Source organism: Benincasa hispida, chromosome 3 (genome assembly GCF_027475165.1).
Source record: "Benincasa hispida cultivar pf3 chromosome 3, pf3_genome.v1.1, whole genome shotgun sequence".
NCBI classification, from domain to species: domain Eukaryota; kingdom Viridiplantae; phylum Streptophyta; class Magnoliopsida; order Cucurbitales; family Cucurbitaceae; genus Benincasa; species Benincasa hispida.
In genome coordinates this window covers 35,022,927-35,041,410 of record NC_143480.1, presented here as the reverse complement: position 1 = coordinate 35,041,410, position 18,484 = coordinate 35,022,927, and the positions used below count along the sequence as shown (strand labels likewise).

Below are 18,484 nucleotides of genomic sequence, written 5' to 3'. Positions count from 1 at the left end.
TACCAATTTAGATATTGTAATGTGGTAGGCTTGACATCCCATTGATGTCACACGTAGGTACACTCAAAAAGTGAGATAAGACCAAGAAAACGAATTAAAGACCAAGTCTACAAAGGGTCAAATACGACGAGAAAGATTCATCCACATAAAGAATATACATTAAATAGATTAAATTTAAATGAATTAATGAATTAAAATGAGAAAAGTTTATTTATATTCTAAATATTGTTTTGAAAAATGCTACAGCGTCTCTCTATTTTCTTCCCCCTTTATTCTTTTCGAAAATTGAGAAAGGAAAAAAAATGAAAAGAAAAGGTATGGGGAATTTAAATGAGAGGTGGCAATTGGCATGCACGAGAGAGAGAGAAATCTTACTTCATCCCTTCTCTTCCTCTCTCGAACCTTTTTTTTTTTTTAATTAAATCTCTTTAATGAGAGGTGGGGTTTTTTTTTTCTTTTTTGTTAAATGGTTTAGTTTCTTTTTTGAAACTCACTTAATGTGTTAGTTACATTTTATTTACTTAAATACAAATTTATATGTTTAATTACAGTTTTTTAGATAATTTAATTACTATTCCCTGATTTGAAGTTTAGTTTTAATTAACGTGTCTTTATGATTTTAGGTTTCAATTCAATTCATATAGTTTCGATCCACTTAATTTTAGTGTAAATTTTAAATTCTAATACTTTCAATAATAAAACATCCATGAAAATAAAATATTAAAAAAAAAAAAAAAAAAAAAACTCCACCACCCTTGTTTAATTTGGTTTGACATCTCTCTCTCAAACCCATTTTTAGTTTAACATGTGATTTATATTTATACTTCTTGGACTTTTCTTTTTCTTTTAATTTTTTTTAAGTCTATATTTATAGTTAATGCAAGCATATCTTTACATTGAGAGAACTTTTATTTCGTGATAATCTAAGATTCTTATGGATTAGACCTTTAGAGACTATCACGTTTTGTTCTACATGATATAAAATGTTCGAGAATTAGATTTTCGGACATCCTAAGATATCCATATGAAAAGCATCTTAAGAATTATTTATACTCTTTTGAAACATCGGGTTTCTAGATTCTCATATTGAGGGCATATTCTTTTTACTTTTTTTAATCATTCCTTTTTTTCCATAAATATAGTCTTATAAATTAATTAATTAAGTCAATTATGTATTTCATTCTGTTTGGTTATATCATAGTTATTTTTTTTTTTTTTTTGGAAATCTATTCAAATTTTAATTTAAATTAATATTTATTTTATAAAAAAAATTAAATGAATATATATTATTTTTTTGAAAAAAAATAAATAAAATAATAAAAATATATCAATTTAAAAATAAATTAAAAAAGACAAATAAGTATGTTACATATGTACAAATTATATTAAAATATTTATAAATCAATAAATGGTCGTAATGATATTTTTGGAACATTATGTAAATTTAAGATATTTTTTAGTAGAAATCGTATAAAATAAATACAGTTACCAAAGTTTTTCATATATCTTAAAAAATATTCGTAAAAAAATATGGTTATCTAAAAATGTTGGACTTTTGTAATTTTGAACATCTATAATTAAAGATGTCTAAAGATTTTGATTATCTATATTCTTAAAAAAAAAAAAAAAAAAAAAAAAAAAAAAAATCTTTTTAAGTGACTATTTTGAATCATTAAAAACGGAAGGTTTTACAATGGTCTGAAGAAAAAGATAAAAATTTATAAGTTATATAAAAAATTATCTATAATATTAACTTAAATTATACTTTTGATCTCAATTATTATTTGAGTAATTTGAATTTTGTCCTATAATTTTAAGATTTTTAATTTGACATTTATTATTTTCAAAATTTCAATAAAAAGGTGGCATGAATATTTAAATTAAAAATCTTAAAATTATATATATAAAGCTTGTAACAATATACATATTTTCAAATTTTAGAAAATATATAGTCCAAAAAAGAAAAGACAACCAAAATTTAGAATATGTCAAAAAAAAAAATAGAATATATATATAAAAAAAATATCAAAATTAGATGTCAAATTTATTATTTTATGGAGTAGACTTCATATTTTATAAAGATCTCGAGTCTAATTAGTTTATCAATTATTTATACAACAAATCTCATTAAATCTTAACACTAATTTCTACAATTGGGACTAAATCGTTACAAATTTTAAAATCTATAGATTAAATTGTTATATGATAAAATTTAGGAATTAAATTGTTATAAAATTGGAAATACAATGACTAAATCATTATAATCTAACCTTCAATAACTAAATTGTTACTTTTATAAAAATTTTGGGAACTAATAGTAATTTTTATCCAAAATTATATACTCCATTTTTTTTTTTTTTTTGTTGAATGTCCCTCTCTTATAAACTAATTTTTTGGTTTTGTGTCCTCTTCTTTCAACCAATTATCTGGTTTAATGTCTTATTTATCTTTCATACTTTTTTAATCACAAAGGCAAACAATAATTATTTTGTTTTTTAAAATTACGCATATGAACACTGTTAGACATATTTAAATAATAATATGTTTAATTAAAGTATGAGCTATGTATGTAGATTAATAATTTATCACATTAGATTATTTTATTAGATTGGGCCCTATTATGTGATCTAATTAATTAAGGCTCCAGATTCCTAATTGAATATGGACTTCATGGGTAGAAGCTGATTCATACTTAATTAGGGTTTAATGGAATCCTAATTAAACTAGTATATAAAGAGACCTTTGGGCTATGGTCCCCAATATACCAAACAATAAGCACTCAGTTTTTCTTGAATCCCATCTAGAGAGATCCTACCTAGGGCATTTGAAGCTTTGGTCAAGGAAGACAATAGCCGATCATCAATTTTTCAATGGAATCCGGTATATATTCTTGACAATATGAATGATTATAGGGTTTATCTATTCAATAGATATAAAGTATTTATGCTAATAAACATTACTTTCACACTTCAAATTTCTTTATTTTATTATCTAATTTTCACCAATGGTTTAAAAAACCATATCAAATTTTGAGAACTTAAATAAGTAACTTTTAAAAAGTTGTTTTTGTTTTTTGAATTTGGCTAAGAATTGAACCATTATACTTAAAAATGCAAACCATGGTAAAAAAATGTCGATGATATAGACCTAATTTTAAAAAACAAAATGATTATCAAACCGAACCTAAAATATTTATTCATTTTTCTCTCTCTCACTCAAATTTCTACTCCAAGTAACCATCATAAATATTAATCAAAGTAAGTTTAATTTAACAGTAATTAACATGCACCCACATTTAAAGCTATAACTTCGATCCCGTCTCACAATGGTTGGTTTCATAAAAATACATTTAAGATTGACAAACAAAAAAAAAAAATCCAAACCTATTTGGAGATACGATACGTTATTTATCCATTTATTTTAGTAAAATAAATATTATAAAAGGCAAATGAAGGAAAGGAATTAATTAGAGAAATAAAAACATTGAACATGAATTGAGAAATTAGAGGGAAGAATGAGGGGTATAATGGGAAGAATGAAAATTTGCATGAAGTAAGTAAGAATTAAAGTTAAAAGGAAATAAGAGATTGACACTTGGCAGTAATGTTGTTACTATTTATGGCCACAGTACCTATTTTCCCATTACAATCTTCCTTCTTCTCTCTCTCTCTTTCTGTTTTCTCTTCTTCTGCAACGAACCAGCTTTCTCTCAAAATTTTCAGTTCTTGAAGCTTGAGAAAGATGAAGTTGCCGGTTTTTGTAATTCCTCTCATCGCTCTTTCTTGTTTTCTTGCTGTTTTTGGTCCTCAGTTCTCCACAGATTGGACCATTTTCTTTGATAAATACGCTTCAATCCAGTCCTCTGTTTCTTCTTCCTCCCAACCAGAGGATTCCCATTCTAATACCTCCGCTCCGGCGGTGACGGCGGCGAATGATCAAACAGTGGGACAATACCAATCTCCTCTAAATCACTCTGTTTTCTTAATACAGAGCCTTCAACTATATCCTGTAAGATTCTCTTTCTATTCCCCTTTTGCATGTAGAAATTTTCAAAATAAGGATCAAATTTTCACTCTCTGGAAATTTTAAGATGAACCCAGATCCTTATTTCATTTCTAAACAACAAATTTGAAGTTTTTAGAATTGGGGTTTTTTTGTTTTGGACTGAAAGTTTTAGTGTAGCTAATATGGATATGTAATAATAATATGAGCAGAATAAGACGAGAGTCAACGAAGATTTAAGAGAAACCGCCATTAATGAAGTGAACAGAAACGTTTCTTTTAAAAGTGATTATGAATCGACGGTGACAGTGAAAGCGAGAAGACAGAGGGAATATACAAAATTGGAGAGAATCGAAGCAGGGCTAAGAAGAGCAAGAGCCGCCATTAGAGAAGCAAAGTTCCATAATCAAACAGAAGATCCCGACTTTGTTCCCTCTGGCCCAATGTATTGGAATTCCAAAGCATTTCACAGGTTAAATTTCAATTTTTGTTTCTTATTTTGCTTACAACTTATAAACTTCAACTAATTTGATGCATAGACAGAGCACCAGAGGATTTTTAAATTTAGTTTTTTTTGTTTATTAAAAACATGAATTAGAGTTCTTGAAGTTTCGGTTTTTTCTTGGGACTTTTAATTTGTTCGTTCTTCCAATAACCCTGTATTTAATGGGATTTAAAATAGTTGAAAAAAATTTGATGATACCACTTATTTCGTTTTTCTAAAACATATGATTATAAGTGTTTATGGGTGACATCCAATTTTGAATTCTATTTGCTGTTTAGGTTTAACCGTGATTTATTATTTAACTAAAGTTGAATTGATTTTTGACAATATTTGTCTTTTATAACTTAAATATTAAGTTGGGAAAAGTTCAATTTTATGTCTTGGTGTGTTAATTGTAACTTTAAATTTTCGATTACATCCATTGACCATGCATGAACTTACATAAATGTCGCAATTAAAACCTTTTACTTTATTAACTTGTGCAATTAATACTATGGTATTGGTTCTTCCAATTGTTTGTATATAGGGATTATGCTGGCTAATTAAACATTTTTTTCCGTTTTTATGGCTAGGTTAAAGTATTTTTGTTACATGATATTTGAGTATTCTCTTAGTTAAACTTTGTATGTTTGGGCAGCTTTCTTCCGAAAACTATTAGTTAATCTAGGGATGTTTAAATGACCCTCGAACAATTTGGGCTGTCCAACCCAAACCATAAAGGTTGGATTGGGTTGAACCTTTTTTATTTTTTTGGTTTAGTTTGGTTTGGGTCTCGGGTTGAAAAAAAAAATTGAGTTGACCTAACCTAACCTAAATTATTGAAATATATATATTAGGGGTGTTCATATAACCTAACAACCCGAACAATCTGGACTATCCAACACATGTAAGGGATGTGTTGGGTTTGTTTTGTTAAGTTTTTTCTATTTTTGTTATGTAGATTGGGTCGTGGGTTGGTTAAAAAAATTTGAGTTGGCTCAACCTAACTCTAATTTTATAATACATATAGATATACCTTTCTCTTGTTCAAAGTTTGATTACTTTGTATTGATTAATTTGTGAATTTTAATATTCTTCTTTTAAAATTGTTATGATATTTGTATTTGTCTAAAGTTTGCAATAAATATCATAGTTATTTAGTATTTAGCATTTGAATTTTATGAGGTTTTAATTTTGTCATGTGTTGTATGTAAATTTATATATTTTTAATTAAAAAAAATAAGTTATAATCCGACAACTCAATCCAATCCGAATTTTAAGGGTTGTGTTGAGTTGGATTCGAGATTTTATTTGGGTCATTTAGGTTGTTTTCGGGTTGGTCCAAAAAATACCCTCAACCCAACCAATCCAACCCATGTACCTCTTAATATATATATATTGTTTTTCTTTTAGTATTGTTATGATGTTTGTCTTTGTATGAAATTTGTAATTGATATCATGGTTATTTGGTATTTAATGTTTAAAATTGATGAGATTTTAGTTATTAGTCATATGTTATATGTTATAGATATATTTAAGTATTTTAAATTAATAAAAAAAATAATAAAAATTATGCGACCCAATCCATCCACTCCAAATTTGAAGGGTTGAGTTGGAGACCCTATTAAAGTCTTTTGGGTAGCCAACTAAGTTGTTTCAAAAAATACATCCAACCCAATTCAACCCATATACGCCCTTAATGTTCTGCTAGCATAAAACATATATTATTAACTAAAAGATCGAGGCTTGAATGCCAACCCTGCATACTCTCGACCAAGTATTAAGTGTTTCTTAGTCTAAAGACTCAATCAAAGTTTTGAGTTTATAAATTGAAATACTGAGGTTAATTAACTCACTAACCTACCTAGAAACAATTATGTGAGGAATGTTAAGAGCAAACTTTCAGATTGAAAAGCATTGGCTGCAATTGAAATCATAAGTCACTGAATTCTCCCTCTTATTCGTTCTCACGCCGACTTCCATTAATGGCAATCGCAGGAGTTACATAGAAATGGAGAAGGAGCTGAAGATCTTCGTTTATGAAGAAGGAGAGCCTCCCCTGTTTCACAATGGCCCCTGCAAGAGCATTTACTCAACTGAAGGCAACTTCATCCACGCCATCGAAATGGACTCCCGGTTTCGGACCAAAGATCCCGAAAAGGCCCATGTCTTCTTCCTTCCTCTTAGTGTTGCCATGCTCGTTCGGTTCGTCTATGTTCATGACTCTCATGACTTCACTCCAATACGACACACAGTCGTTGATTACATCAATGTCATTGGAACCAAATATCCGTTCTGGAATCGCACACTTGGTGCAGATCATTTCATGCTCTCCTGCCATGATTGGGTAAGTAGTTCACATTGTTCAAAATTAAACCACTAGATTACACCATTATTTAGTGTTTTGTTCATATCGCTAAATTATCCCTTCAATTTGTGAGCCAGCAAAGCTAAAATATACTAATCAAAATTGACTGTACCAATTTTATGATTATAAACGGGCCTGACCTGATTTTCAGGGTCCGGAAGCATCGAAGTCGGTTCCCCATTTATACAAAAACTCGATTCGAGTGCTCTGCAACGCCAACACTTCCGAAGGCTTCAACCCATCAAAGGACGTATCATTCCCAGAAATCAATCTGCAGACAGGTTTCTTGACCGGATTTCTTGGCGGCCCATCTCCCTCCCGCCGCCCAATTCTGGCCTTCTTCGCCGGTGGGCTTCACGGCCCAATAAGGCCCATTCTAATCCAGCAATGGGAGAATCAAGACCGAGACATTCAAGTCCATCAGTACCTCCCCAAAGGAGTCTCTTACATTGACATGATGAGGAAGAGCAAGTTCTGCCTCTGCCCGAGTGGCTACGAAGTCGCTAGTCCAAGAATTGTGGAAGCCATTTACACCGGGTGCGTTCCTGTCCTGATTTCCGACCACTACGTCCCACCCTTCAGCGATGTGATAAATTGGAAATCTTTCTCTGTGGAAGTCTCGGTCGAGGACATTCCGAACTTGAAGACGATCTTGACGGGAATATCGACCCGGCAGTACTTGAGAATGTATAGGAGAGTGGTGAAAGTTAGGAGACATTTTGAAGTGAACTCACCGCCAAAGAGATTTGATGTGTATCATATGATACTTCATTCTGTGTGGCTTAGAAGACTCAATCTTAGACTGCGTGATCGTTGATTATTTTGGGTGGTAATTAATTGGAATGTGTATAGCTATATATTGGTTTTTTATTTTTATTTTTGTCTTCACATTTTTGTATATTAAAGGATTAATCATTTAATTTGATAAGAAGGAAGGTTGAATTGAATACATGATGACAACAATTGAATGATGATTTTTTTATTACACTTTTTGGTTTTATGAAAACCAAAGCTTGTTATTAAAAAGTTGTACTCTGAATTTATTGATTCTCCTATTTTGGGAAAAGCTTAGGAGTTGGATGGGTGCTCGATTAGGTGTGTTAAAAAAACGTGGGAATTTTGAAATTATTTGCTGAAACAAGATGTTTTCGTTAGATGTTTTCTTTTTAATTAGGATCTCTTAAAAACCTAACAAATATAGGGTTGAAAGAGACATAACCTAATGAAAATATTTGTAAATATAGCACAATGTAACGAAATTGTAGACTATATTGTTAGTAGAATTTAACAGTGATAGACCATATTATTGGTAGGAAAGTCTCTCAAAATAAGACTATTTTGAGATATTTTAAGTGCCTAACATTTGTATATCAATATTTTTTAGAGTGTTTTTCAATTCCATTATTTCTATTTGTATTAAGGTACGGGTGCATCCTGGATTGTGAGAAAAAGAAACTGGTTAGATCCTAGATTAGTAAAAATGATCCAGATTTCTCTTTTAACCTAAGTTAAAAAAAAGTTGCATAGGTTTTGTACTCATCTACAAGAGAATAAAATAATCAAAGAGTCTTAGAGAGGACGTAAACACATTGTCGAACCACTATAATTTATAAATTTAGTGTCTTCTTTTCCCTAATTTTTTTTATTTTTGCACTTAATTTGTTTTCTAATTTTTAGATTGTATGTTAGGATTATTTTGTTGATTTGCATAATTGTGATATACATTACTAACTTGAATTTTTTGCTTGATGTTTTTAAATTAAAATTCAAGTTTAGTTATCATATTTAGACTTTTAAAATTAGAATTGGTAGACAACCCTAATCACCCGCTCTAGTGTTGCTATTATATCTTATAACTATAGGAACTTGAAAGAGCGATAAGATGATTCGTTACTCAAAATACGAATGTTAAACGAAAAATACTAACAAGCACTGTAATAAAAAATTACTAACAACAAGAAAACAAGTAAAGGCACATATGACTTAATAACCCAGTTCAACGATAAATCATCTATGTCTGGTGGGCAATATGTCGAGGAAAGATAATTCACTAATATTAAAGAGTAAAACAATTACAACGTAGTACTTATCTATAATACATCAACTACTACAGTGATTCACGTAGAGCTCACATCACAAGTCATCTAGGCTCCCTCTAGATGTGAAACTCACTCTCAATTGTACTTAGTCTCCCCCTAAGTGTGATAGTATTCGTGTTGAATACTTCAGCTTCCAACAGTATGTGAGGCTTCTCTCCACTTGACTATCTTCCTTGTAGTGAACTCCCTTCACTGACGAATCTTAGGTCCTCTCTAAGATGGAGAAATCCTTCTTGAGAATGAAGTCTTAAGCTCCCCCTGAGACCGAGAATCCATTCTCTTCAGCAATGTTTTAGGCTTCTCCTAAGGCAGAAGTTATCTTCAAATTCTTTAACAATTCAACCAATGGATACGCACAATGGAATAAAGTGAGCAAAGATCAAAACACCATGTTGCATAAATCAGTCACCAAGAATAAAAACACTCTCTCATGATGAACAAATGCGACAACCCTAAATGAAAGTCATTATTCTCCTTATAAAAATCGTAACCAATTAAGGAAAAAAATTCAAAAAGAATTCCTCCTTCAGTCAAAATAAATTGCACCACAAATAAGGAAAATGGCGGGCAATATACAATTGCTGAGATTTTCTAGAATAGGAAAGAAAAAATATTCCCCATATAATTTCCATATTAGGAAAGTAAAATATTCTACATGAATTAGTAATGTCTGAGACCGATGTTAAGATATCATTTGTGACCACGGCAAAAATCACTAGAACTTGCCTTAGAAAAATATAGAGGCAATCAACAAATCTCCAACAAACTCCCCCTTTGGTTGATATTTTTTTAAGGCAGAATATTTAATAACCAATCATCAAACTAAGAGTTGTCAAAAATAAAGTCTAGATAACAACAATAACAACCAAATGAGCAGAAGTCTTTACAACAGAAAGGAAACAAACTAAGTCATTCATTCAACCAAACAAAACCAAAAATAAAAAATCAATCAAATAACCAACACCAAAGCCATCAAAACCAAGAACCACTAACAAGCAAATAACAAACAAATCGAACTCCCTTTCAGATCTCCAACTCCATGTCTCCTTTCTGGCTTAAAAAAAATCAAGCTTGTCTCTGGGAAGAAGAACCTCCACCAGTCTTGATAGTACTCATGACCTAATTCATATAGTTTCTACATAATGGTATTGATTTCTCGAGACTCATTGGATAATAATTGTAGAATATGGTATTGATTTCATGAGACTCATTAGATAACAATTGTAGAATATGGCTGCTAAATGAAGATTCAATTAAAGTTTGGCTTGGGTCATCAAGATGTGGAGCAGTGTTGGTGGTGTCAATGTCGACGTGGTGACTTTGTAGGAATTTGGGATGAATAGTGAATAGACTAGGAGAGAACCATTGAGTTCAGTAGGTGTAATCAAGTCAGGTTTCTAAGAGAATAATGGACTAAAAATATTTATACGATAGACTAAAAATATCTCCCACTTACTCGGACGTCTACACGATTTGTAAAATTCCTCCTACCCTCTACCAAATTCTACAAAGCCCATAATTCCTAGATTCTCACACCGAGAATACCAAGGTAGCCTTCTGGTGATGTCTACTTCTTGCTCGAGGGTCGAGTGTTGTTTGTTCGTGATCGAGGAGATTGCTGAGGCATGATGTTCGTGTTGGTGAACGATCGTGTAGTAAGTTTGAGGGAATGAGAAGAATAGTTCTTCAAGGGTAAGTTCGCTTGAACCTTAGTATTTCCCTTTTATAGCATGCTTGTAATTTACTCCAAAATGCATAACTTGATTGTATATTTGTAAATGTTTTATTCTATCACAATGGGCTTGGAAAGATCTTGCTTCCGCTCATGGGTCTCTTTATTAAGAGTTTTTTCAAGCCATATTCCTTCTTTTTCTATTTCTTCTTTGTCGGCGACAAAAATTTCTCTCGATCTCAAGGTCAATATTGAATTTAGGTTTAGTACATGTACTCATATATTGTTTGTTGCCTAGTCGCACAAGCTATAATACTCCTAAAAATCAAGAGGTTCTTGCAAAAACACAAATTCAAACACTCAATCAATTGTCAAATCCTTGGCAACGACACCAAAAACTTGTTGCGCTGTATGTATGCATCTATCGTGAACTACACTAGAAAGTCTATGCATTGATCTAATTATGCGCTCAGTTGTAGTTAATCATGCGTTTGTCCCAAGTTTTCTTATAGTTCGCCAAGTATAAACTAACTACAAGTTTCTCGGTGTGAATCGAGATTAAATTCAGGGATCTATACTATGAATGTGAGGAAATTATGTGAATGCGGCAAGAACTAAGATAATTATAGGAAAGTAAAAAATCATGAGATTAAATAAGTCTATGCGTTGAAAGTATCTAAACAAGCAAGGAATACTTCAAGTTTCATTCTAAGAAAACTAAGACAGACAATAGCTTTAACGTGTGTAAAATATATGGAAAAGACAGGGTTTAGGGGAAATCAATGTCAAATCCCTAAGTTTAACTTTTAAGGATAATCTTGACTCGTAACATCCGTTCATCGCACACCTCTCAGCGGCCAGCCACACTTGTCATATTTCTATGACGCGTGAATGATGTTGCATTGAGTATAAGATTACTTCTATCTCTATAAACACTTCTTACTTTGCTTAATGAGATCCACAACTACTTACCCTCTCGGGCAGTTAGTCATAGCTACTTAACTCAATGAGTAATCACGGGCAAACATTTAAATAGTCATACACTAAGAGAACAAGGTTAACCTTTAAAGGTTCAACTTAGTTCATAGTATTAACTGTTAGCTTTAGGGCTTCAATCAAACCAAGTATTTTGATAATAACAAACTCAGATTTTTTGTACTAATATTTTCAGTGTTTCAGAGTCACTATCTTGTAGAGCTCGAAAAGACGATTCCAATGCAATCTGAATCGCTCAAATCGAAGTTCAAACGAGAAAGTTATAAGCAAAAGAAGATTGGAGAAGAAATCCAACGTGGCAGTGACACGTGGCACCTTGTTGACGTGGCACACAAATAGTCAATATTGATTACGTGGAAGATGATGTGACACTTCAACCAGTCACTTTTTGCTGACGTGGCGATGACGTGTCACATGATGTGGAGGTAACGTGGCGACCGTGGACAAATGAAATAATGACAAGTGGCGATCACCCAACTTCACACGCGGACGCACGCGTGCGCCGTACGTGCCTGCGGTTTCTTCACAGAATGCGGCTCGTGACGCTCAATCTCCTCCCCTATGCGCGTGTCATCCAGCTATTTTCTTATTTTCCTTTAATTTCCTGATCCAATTTTCTCCAAATTCTCACAAATTTCAGCCTTTTCCAATTTGATTTCCTTCCTAAATTTTCATCCTTCAAATCCTTTTTATTTTCCAAATCTCAATAATTCCAATCTTTCAAAATTCCTTTCAAATCCTTTCCTTTTCTATTTTTATTCAATCTCCACCCTTCATTTGCAATTATATCCAATAGCCAAAATTTATTCCCCTCACCTATAAATTCGACTTGATTTTACTCTTCATGCACACACCAAAAGCTATCAAGTCTTAAGCTCTCAAATCTCTCTATCTCAAATTATTGTTCTCCTTGCTCCTAAATTGGCCTGGAGTTTTTTTTGTGAGTTTTTTTTTAGTGCCCAACTTGTGTATTTAGCCTTCAAGAGGTACTATTGTGAGGTTTTCTTTTAATTTTTGGGAATTGTATTAAGGTGTGGGTATGGTTGTGAGAAAAAGAAATTGGTTTGATCCTGTACCAGTAAAAAGGATCTTGGGTTTCTCTTTAGCCTATGAAAAAGAGGGTCGTGTGTCAGTTTGGTCCTCACCTGCAAGAGGATCACTTAGTGAAATACCCAAGAAGGAGTCTTAGAGAGTGGAGTAGACAATTTGCCGAACCACTATAATTTCCGGTGTTTTCTCTTTCTCTCTCTCTTTTATTTCTTGTTTTCAATTTTTTTGCTTCTTGTCTTAGTTATTTTTTTAATCTTTCCAAATTGCATGATTTAATTTTTAGTGTGTTATTTAAATTTATCCTTAATTAAATTGTCTTTAAATTTGAAGTTATCATAGCTTGCATGATTTAAGTTTTGTCTTGCATAAATTTTCTTTAATCAAATTAATGGGTTGACTTTATTGAACATTGTTTGAAGATAAAATTATTTTTTAAAAAATTTGGTAGTCAACCCTATTCACCCCCACTTTAGTGTTGCCTTTAGATCCTACATTAACCTCCCCCTTTACCCGATGAATAGCTACCCATGGTAAATAAGAAAGCAATGGTAATAGAGAAGATGATGAAAGTAGATATGATGATATAGATAGATAGAAATAGAGTAGTTGTTTACAAAATGTATAATCTCTTAAATCAAATGCAATACAACAATAAACAATAGTAAAGAACTAAAGAATATGGCAGTTGTCAACAGTTTCTTGCTTCCAACAGATGTATGTCAAAGCTGCTGGTGATGAGATGGTAGTGTGGAATGGAGAATGCCCTCTCAGACTCTTTACTCTGGTGAAGCTCCGATGATGAATCTTGGTGGAGTTTGGAAATGGAAGTTTTCAGAAAAATGCTCTTTGTTCTCTCTTTGCTTATGGTACAAAGATTGAACCTAAGGGTATTCTCAGGAAAAAATCTCAACTCTTGAACATTTTCTTCATGGGCTTCAAGGCTCTATTTATAGAGCCATACGTTGACAATTATTGGGATTCCCGCTCTATCAATCGTCATCTTCTGACGTGGTAGGTGATAATGTCAACATTGCAATCATGGTCAACATTATGAAATTGTGGTGGAAAATCTGCTGAAACTAGGTCAAGGATCCCAAGGCATGTGATCAAATATTTGTTCATCGGGTGGAAGTTCGGTGCATGCGAACAGCTCCTGCAATCAACTGCAAAATATACACTTGGATGAAATTTAACCCATGATATGTGGTCAGCGAGGATTTTTAGTGTACTTCAGCGCAAGTATAATGTTCAGAATGAATTCTTAGTAAAATCAACACATATTCTACTTATCTACCCTCATTATTATAAATAAAATGCTATAATAACTTGTATTCTATAAGTTATCAATGCATGTTTTATGGGTTGGTTCCTCAATTCTTGATCTCTCTTCTCAATCCACGATTGCTCTCAATTTTCTTTTTACGTGTTTAGAAATCTTTTTACTTCTTGCTCTCAGCCCTTGCTCTCCATCTTTCTCAGAAACTGAAAGAAGAAGAAGAAGGGAAAAAAAAAAGAAAAAAAGAACCTCGATTCCTCTCCAAGTTTTGTTTCTTGCTTTACTAAAATCTTGAAGAAGAATAGTAGAGAAAAATGAATCTTCAAAAAGTTTGCTCTGTGCCTTGAAAAAATTATAGATCGAATAAGAGAAGGAAGAACAAAATGGAGCATGAGTTTGAAGAAGGGAATGAGAATCAAGAAGTGAAACCCATCATGAAAGCATTTTTATCGTTCTAATAATTTCACCTCATGTCATATGTGAGCAAAAGTCCAAAAGAATATGAGTTTTCAAAAGCGGGGTCAGATCTCGTTTGTGTCTTAAAATTTTTGTATGGATAGTAATATCATCAAATATATATATATATATATATATAACTCGATATATCGAAGAGAATCTGAGCTAATGACCTCACGTTGTCTCCTTAAGACAATTTTATTCACTCTAGTATCTAAGTTTCTTGAGTAATTGTCTCCCAGGTTAAAACAGATTAACTTTCTTATGGAAGCAACACCTCATCCATAAGATCCAACGAACTATACTTTGTGGAAATAAACCAAACTTCAACGACTTGATAAAAAAAGAGAAAGTTTTAATAGGATAAAAGTGTTATGAAAAAGTTCTAAAAAGCAATATGAAAAAGAGACATATTTATAAACTATATGTGGTCATTCGAATAGTTGTGTCTCTTCTTCAAGTTGGTTATTTTCAAAATGACATATTCATTCATGAAACAATGCAACTCTATAAGAAAGATCACTACCATTTATTCCAAAATCCTCCCTCATAAATGGTAAGTTGATAATTCATGATAAAAGAAAAAAAAACGTTCGTTATTTTCCAATGAAGAATTTGCATCAAGATAAGTAAACAGATTTAACTTTCCCTAGTGAAACATCAATTGAGTTTACTTAGCTAATCAGTGGACTTGATGCCTTGAATTAGTAGCCGTTCTAGAGTAAACTAAGACAATTGAAGTCACACAATTTCTCATTATAACAAAGTTTTTTCTCATAATTGTGTTCATTTTTGTCTTGAACATCGTCTGGTCTCATGAGTGCTTTAGAGAATTCGCCTTAAATTTTCATAGAAGTGACCCCTTCACACTCACATAGGTGATTCCTATAAGGAAAAAAAAAACATCGTATATGCTTTTTTCATAAATAATTATTCAACAACCTATAGAAATCATTAAAAGCATAGTGCTTACCTAAAAACCAAACTTCCACTGTCTTGTCATCCTAGAATGGGTAAGAAAAAAAAAATCAGTGCAGTGCTCACTACGTTAATCCAGAGGTTGGTTTGCCTGTTGAACCTAGATCTTGGAATCTCCAGTTAACTAGATTGAGTTGCCTCTCTAGTTAACTTTTTAAAATTAAAGGTTTTAATCTCTTTCTCTTTGATGAATTTTCAACAAACTCTCTAGTTAGGCCTTTTACAAGCAGATCTGCAATATTATCTTCTGACCTTACAAAGCCAATTGTGATAATTCTACTAGAAAGTAGTTGTCTGATTATATTAAGTCTTCGTCATATGTGTCGAGACTTATTATTATTCAATTAAGAGGTATAGGTTGTATTCACACTTTAGAATACCAAACAAAAATTTTGTAGCCTCACACTTTAGGAATACCATACAAAATTTTGTAGTCAACTCAAATATATCTCAACCCCTTTTTAAATTTTTATCCAATATTCTCAAACTTAGAATATCAATTGGGAATAATCACTTTTCTCAAATACCCACAATGACATAAGATTTTAAGAAGACTTCAAATTTTCCATAATTCACAAGGATTTTTCTATGTTTCCATACTTAAAATTCTATAAACAAAACATAATTTACATTCAAGCGGCAAAACATATTCATTAGATAAGTTTTATCATGGTATTGGAATCAATCATTTTATAGAACATAAATTTTCTAACAAAAAATATCATTGTTATGGTATCTTCTGACTTATATATATTATTTTTTCTCTGATGATTCCCATGGATCTTGGCCAAGTCCACATTATACACATTATATAGTGTGGTATCTAGTTCACTCAAAATGTGGCTTTTGCATAGATATTTTTTATATGCAAGCAACTTTTCTTTGTTGACTTATCCTTTAACATTACAATGGCATTTGATTTTTTTTTTTTTGAAAAAAAAAATTGCCACATTACAAGTTGTAAGAGAGATTGGAATATCCTACACTGTCATCATCTGAAATAAAAAATTTCATTATTTTTCCTCCATGATTTCCTCCAAAATGTGGTACAACAATTTCATATCGTTGATGACATTTATGTGAAACCGATCATCAAATATTTGTAAAACAAAATAAATAACTTTACCAAACAGGCTCTCACGAAATAAAACCAAATAAGGTAACAAATGAACTTGAAACATTATTCATTATGTTCGAAACGTAACGACATGAGAACATTATGGTTGATATTAAAACATATCAATATAACCCAACGAAAAAAAAAACATAAATTGTGCCATACTCATGGCTTAAATCACTATTATCATTCATAAAATGGTACATGCCAAAAAAACAAAAAGAAGAAGAAGAAGAAGAAGAAGAAGAAAATTAAAGCCATTATCTAGCATAAGATCAAATATAATGAAACCAGAAAAGAGTGGGAGAAAATTCCACTGATTACCCAACAAAATTACAACATTATATGTAACCATAAAACATATTAAACAATAATAAACAACAGCACCAAATTATGATATCACCGAAGCATGAGTAAGACATTTTTGTTCCATGCACAAAAAAATTGATGAAAACACACAAAATAGTGTGGAAATCATAAAAGCAAGGAATTGGTCCATGAATAAGTTTGACATTGGGAAAAACTTTAATGTGATGGTAGAAATGCAACTTCGGCCACATAGCCAATAAACATTCCACTAGACATCATCGGGCCTTTAAGTTTTAAATTGAAAAAGTATTAAGAGAAATCGATCCCACGTATTCACACGCGCTGCCCGAGAGCGTGTTGCTACACGAAGATCAAACTGTAGCCACGTGGCTCATGTGTAGACCCCGACATCCCACCGCTATAAGCTTTCATCCACGTGATTTCCTAGTTCACCTTCACCACGTCCTTTCGCTCTTTTGCCCTAGTAGTAGCTAAGTAGACGATGTAACCAAAATAAACAACCAAATATGAAAATCAGGAAAAATAAAACGAAAAATCGGAGGAATATTCTATTGTAGTCTAAAAAAATAATAAATTCAATGAGTCCCACAAGGCAGACGTTGTTGATTTCGGGCTGGTTGTTGTCGTTAACTTTGAGCTCTAAGTTGCTATGGTTCTTCTTGATGTTGTTCGGATTCTCTTGATCCTATGATGGCTCTAGACCACTGTAGGAGCTTCATAGTATAAATAATTATTATGCTCTCCACGATCGCACTCATGTCCATGCATGTATGAAGACAAGGGACCAGTCTCTTAATCATAATATCCTGAACCAACATCATCGGACTAATATAACCAATTTGGCTCTACATCTGCGTCATAATAGGCAATTCTTCCACATTGTGGGGATCTCATCAAACTCATCTTTTTCTACTCGAGCACGTCTCCTACACCTAGGAATTGGTGGAGGAGCAATAGGTATTATCGTGCATATGATGTATCTCCTCTATGTAGCTCTCGTTATTACTACATACAGTAAGAACCTGGTTTGGATCATTTGCAACATCATGAAGGATATTATTGCTCAATCTCTGTAAATTATAAACAATTAGACGATATTTAAAATAAAAATTTAAAATAGTTAGACAATATTTAATTATGTACCAAATGACCCACTGCTGCTCTCAGACGAGTATTATAACGCCTTGTAATATTATTAACCAATTGATGTAATTCTGAGTTGCATCTCTATGGACTTGCCCAATCGAAATTCCCATTGCAATAAACCTTCTACAAAAGCGGCATCGCACGACCAAATGTGCAACTTTTTTTAACCAATCTGCAATTCTCATATCAATATCATGTAGCAGAGGTTCGGTATTGCACTCTGATGGGACATCTTGTTGGAAACCAAATTATCTGATTACCAGAAAGATGTCGCTCACCAATGTGAAAACATGTGAGAGGACTTAGTGTCGCCATATGTCTTGACCATTTGTACAAAAATTGGGCAAAATATCCATGATAGCTTTGTAAGACTCCCCAATAATCTGAGACATAACATATTTTATTAAAAATATTAAAGACAAGTACATAAAAAAAAATATGTACAAAAAATTCGATTGGGTTCAATATTCATGTACCTAATCAGGTTGAAGCAGACCAACATGTATTTAT

General features: G+C 32.0%; 1 protein-coding gene across 1 annotated transcript; it reads left to right on the top strand.

Annotated features, from left to right (window-relative positions):
• Window positions 1-3,640: 3,640 nt before the first annotated feature.
• On the top strand, window positions 3,641-7,817 carry LOC120074110 (Exostosin family protein). The gene is made up of 4 exons (XM_039027129.2): window positions 3,641-4,008; window positions 4,215-4,474; window positions 6,485-6,833; window positions 7,006-7,817. Exons 1-4 carry the CDS (start codon window positions 3,742-3,744, stop codon window positions 7,669-7,671), a joined length of 1,542 nt encoding a protein of 513 aa, XP_038883057.1. The 5' UTR covers window positions 3,641-3,741; the 3' UTR covers window positions 7,672-7,817.
• Window positions 7,818-18,484: the final 10,667 nt, after the last annotated feature.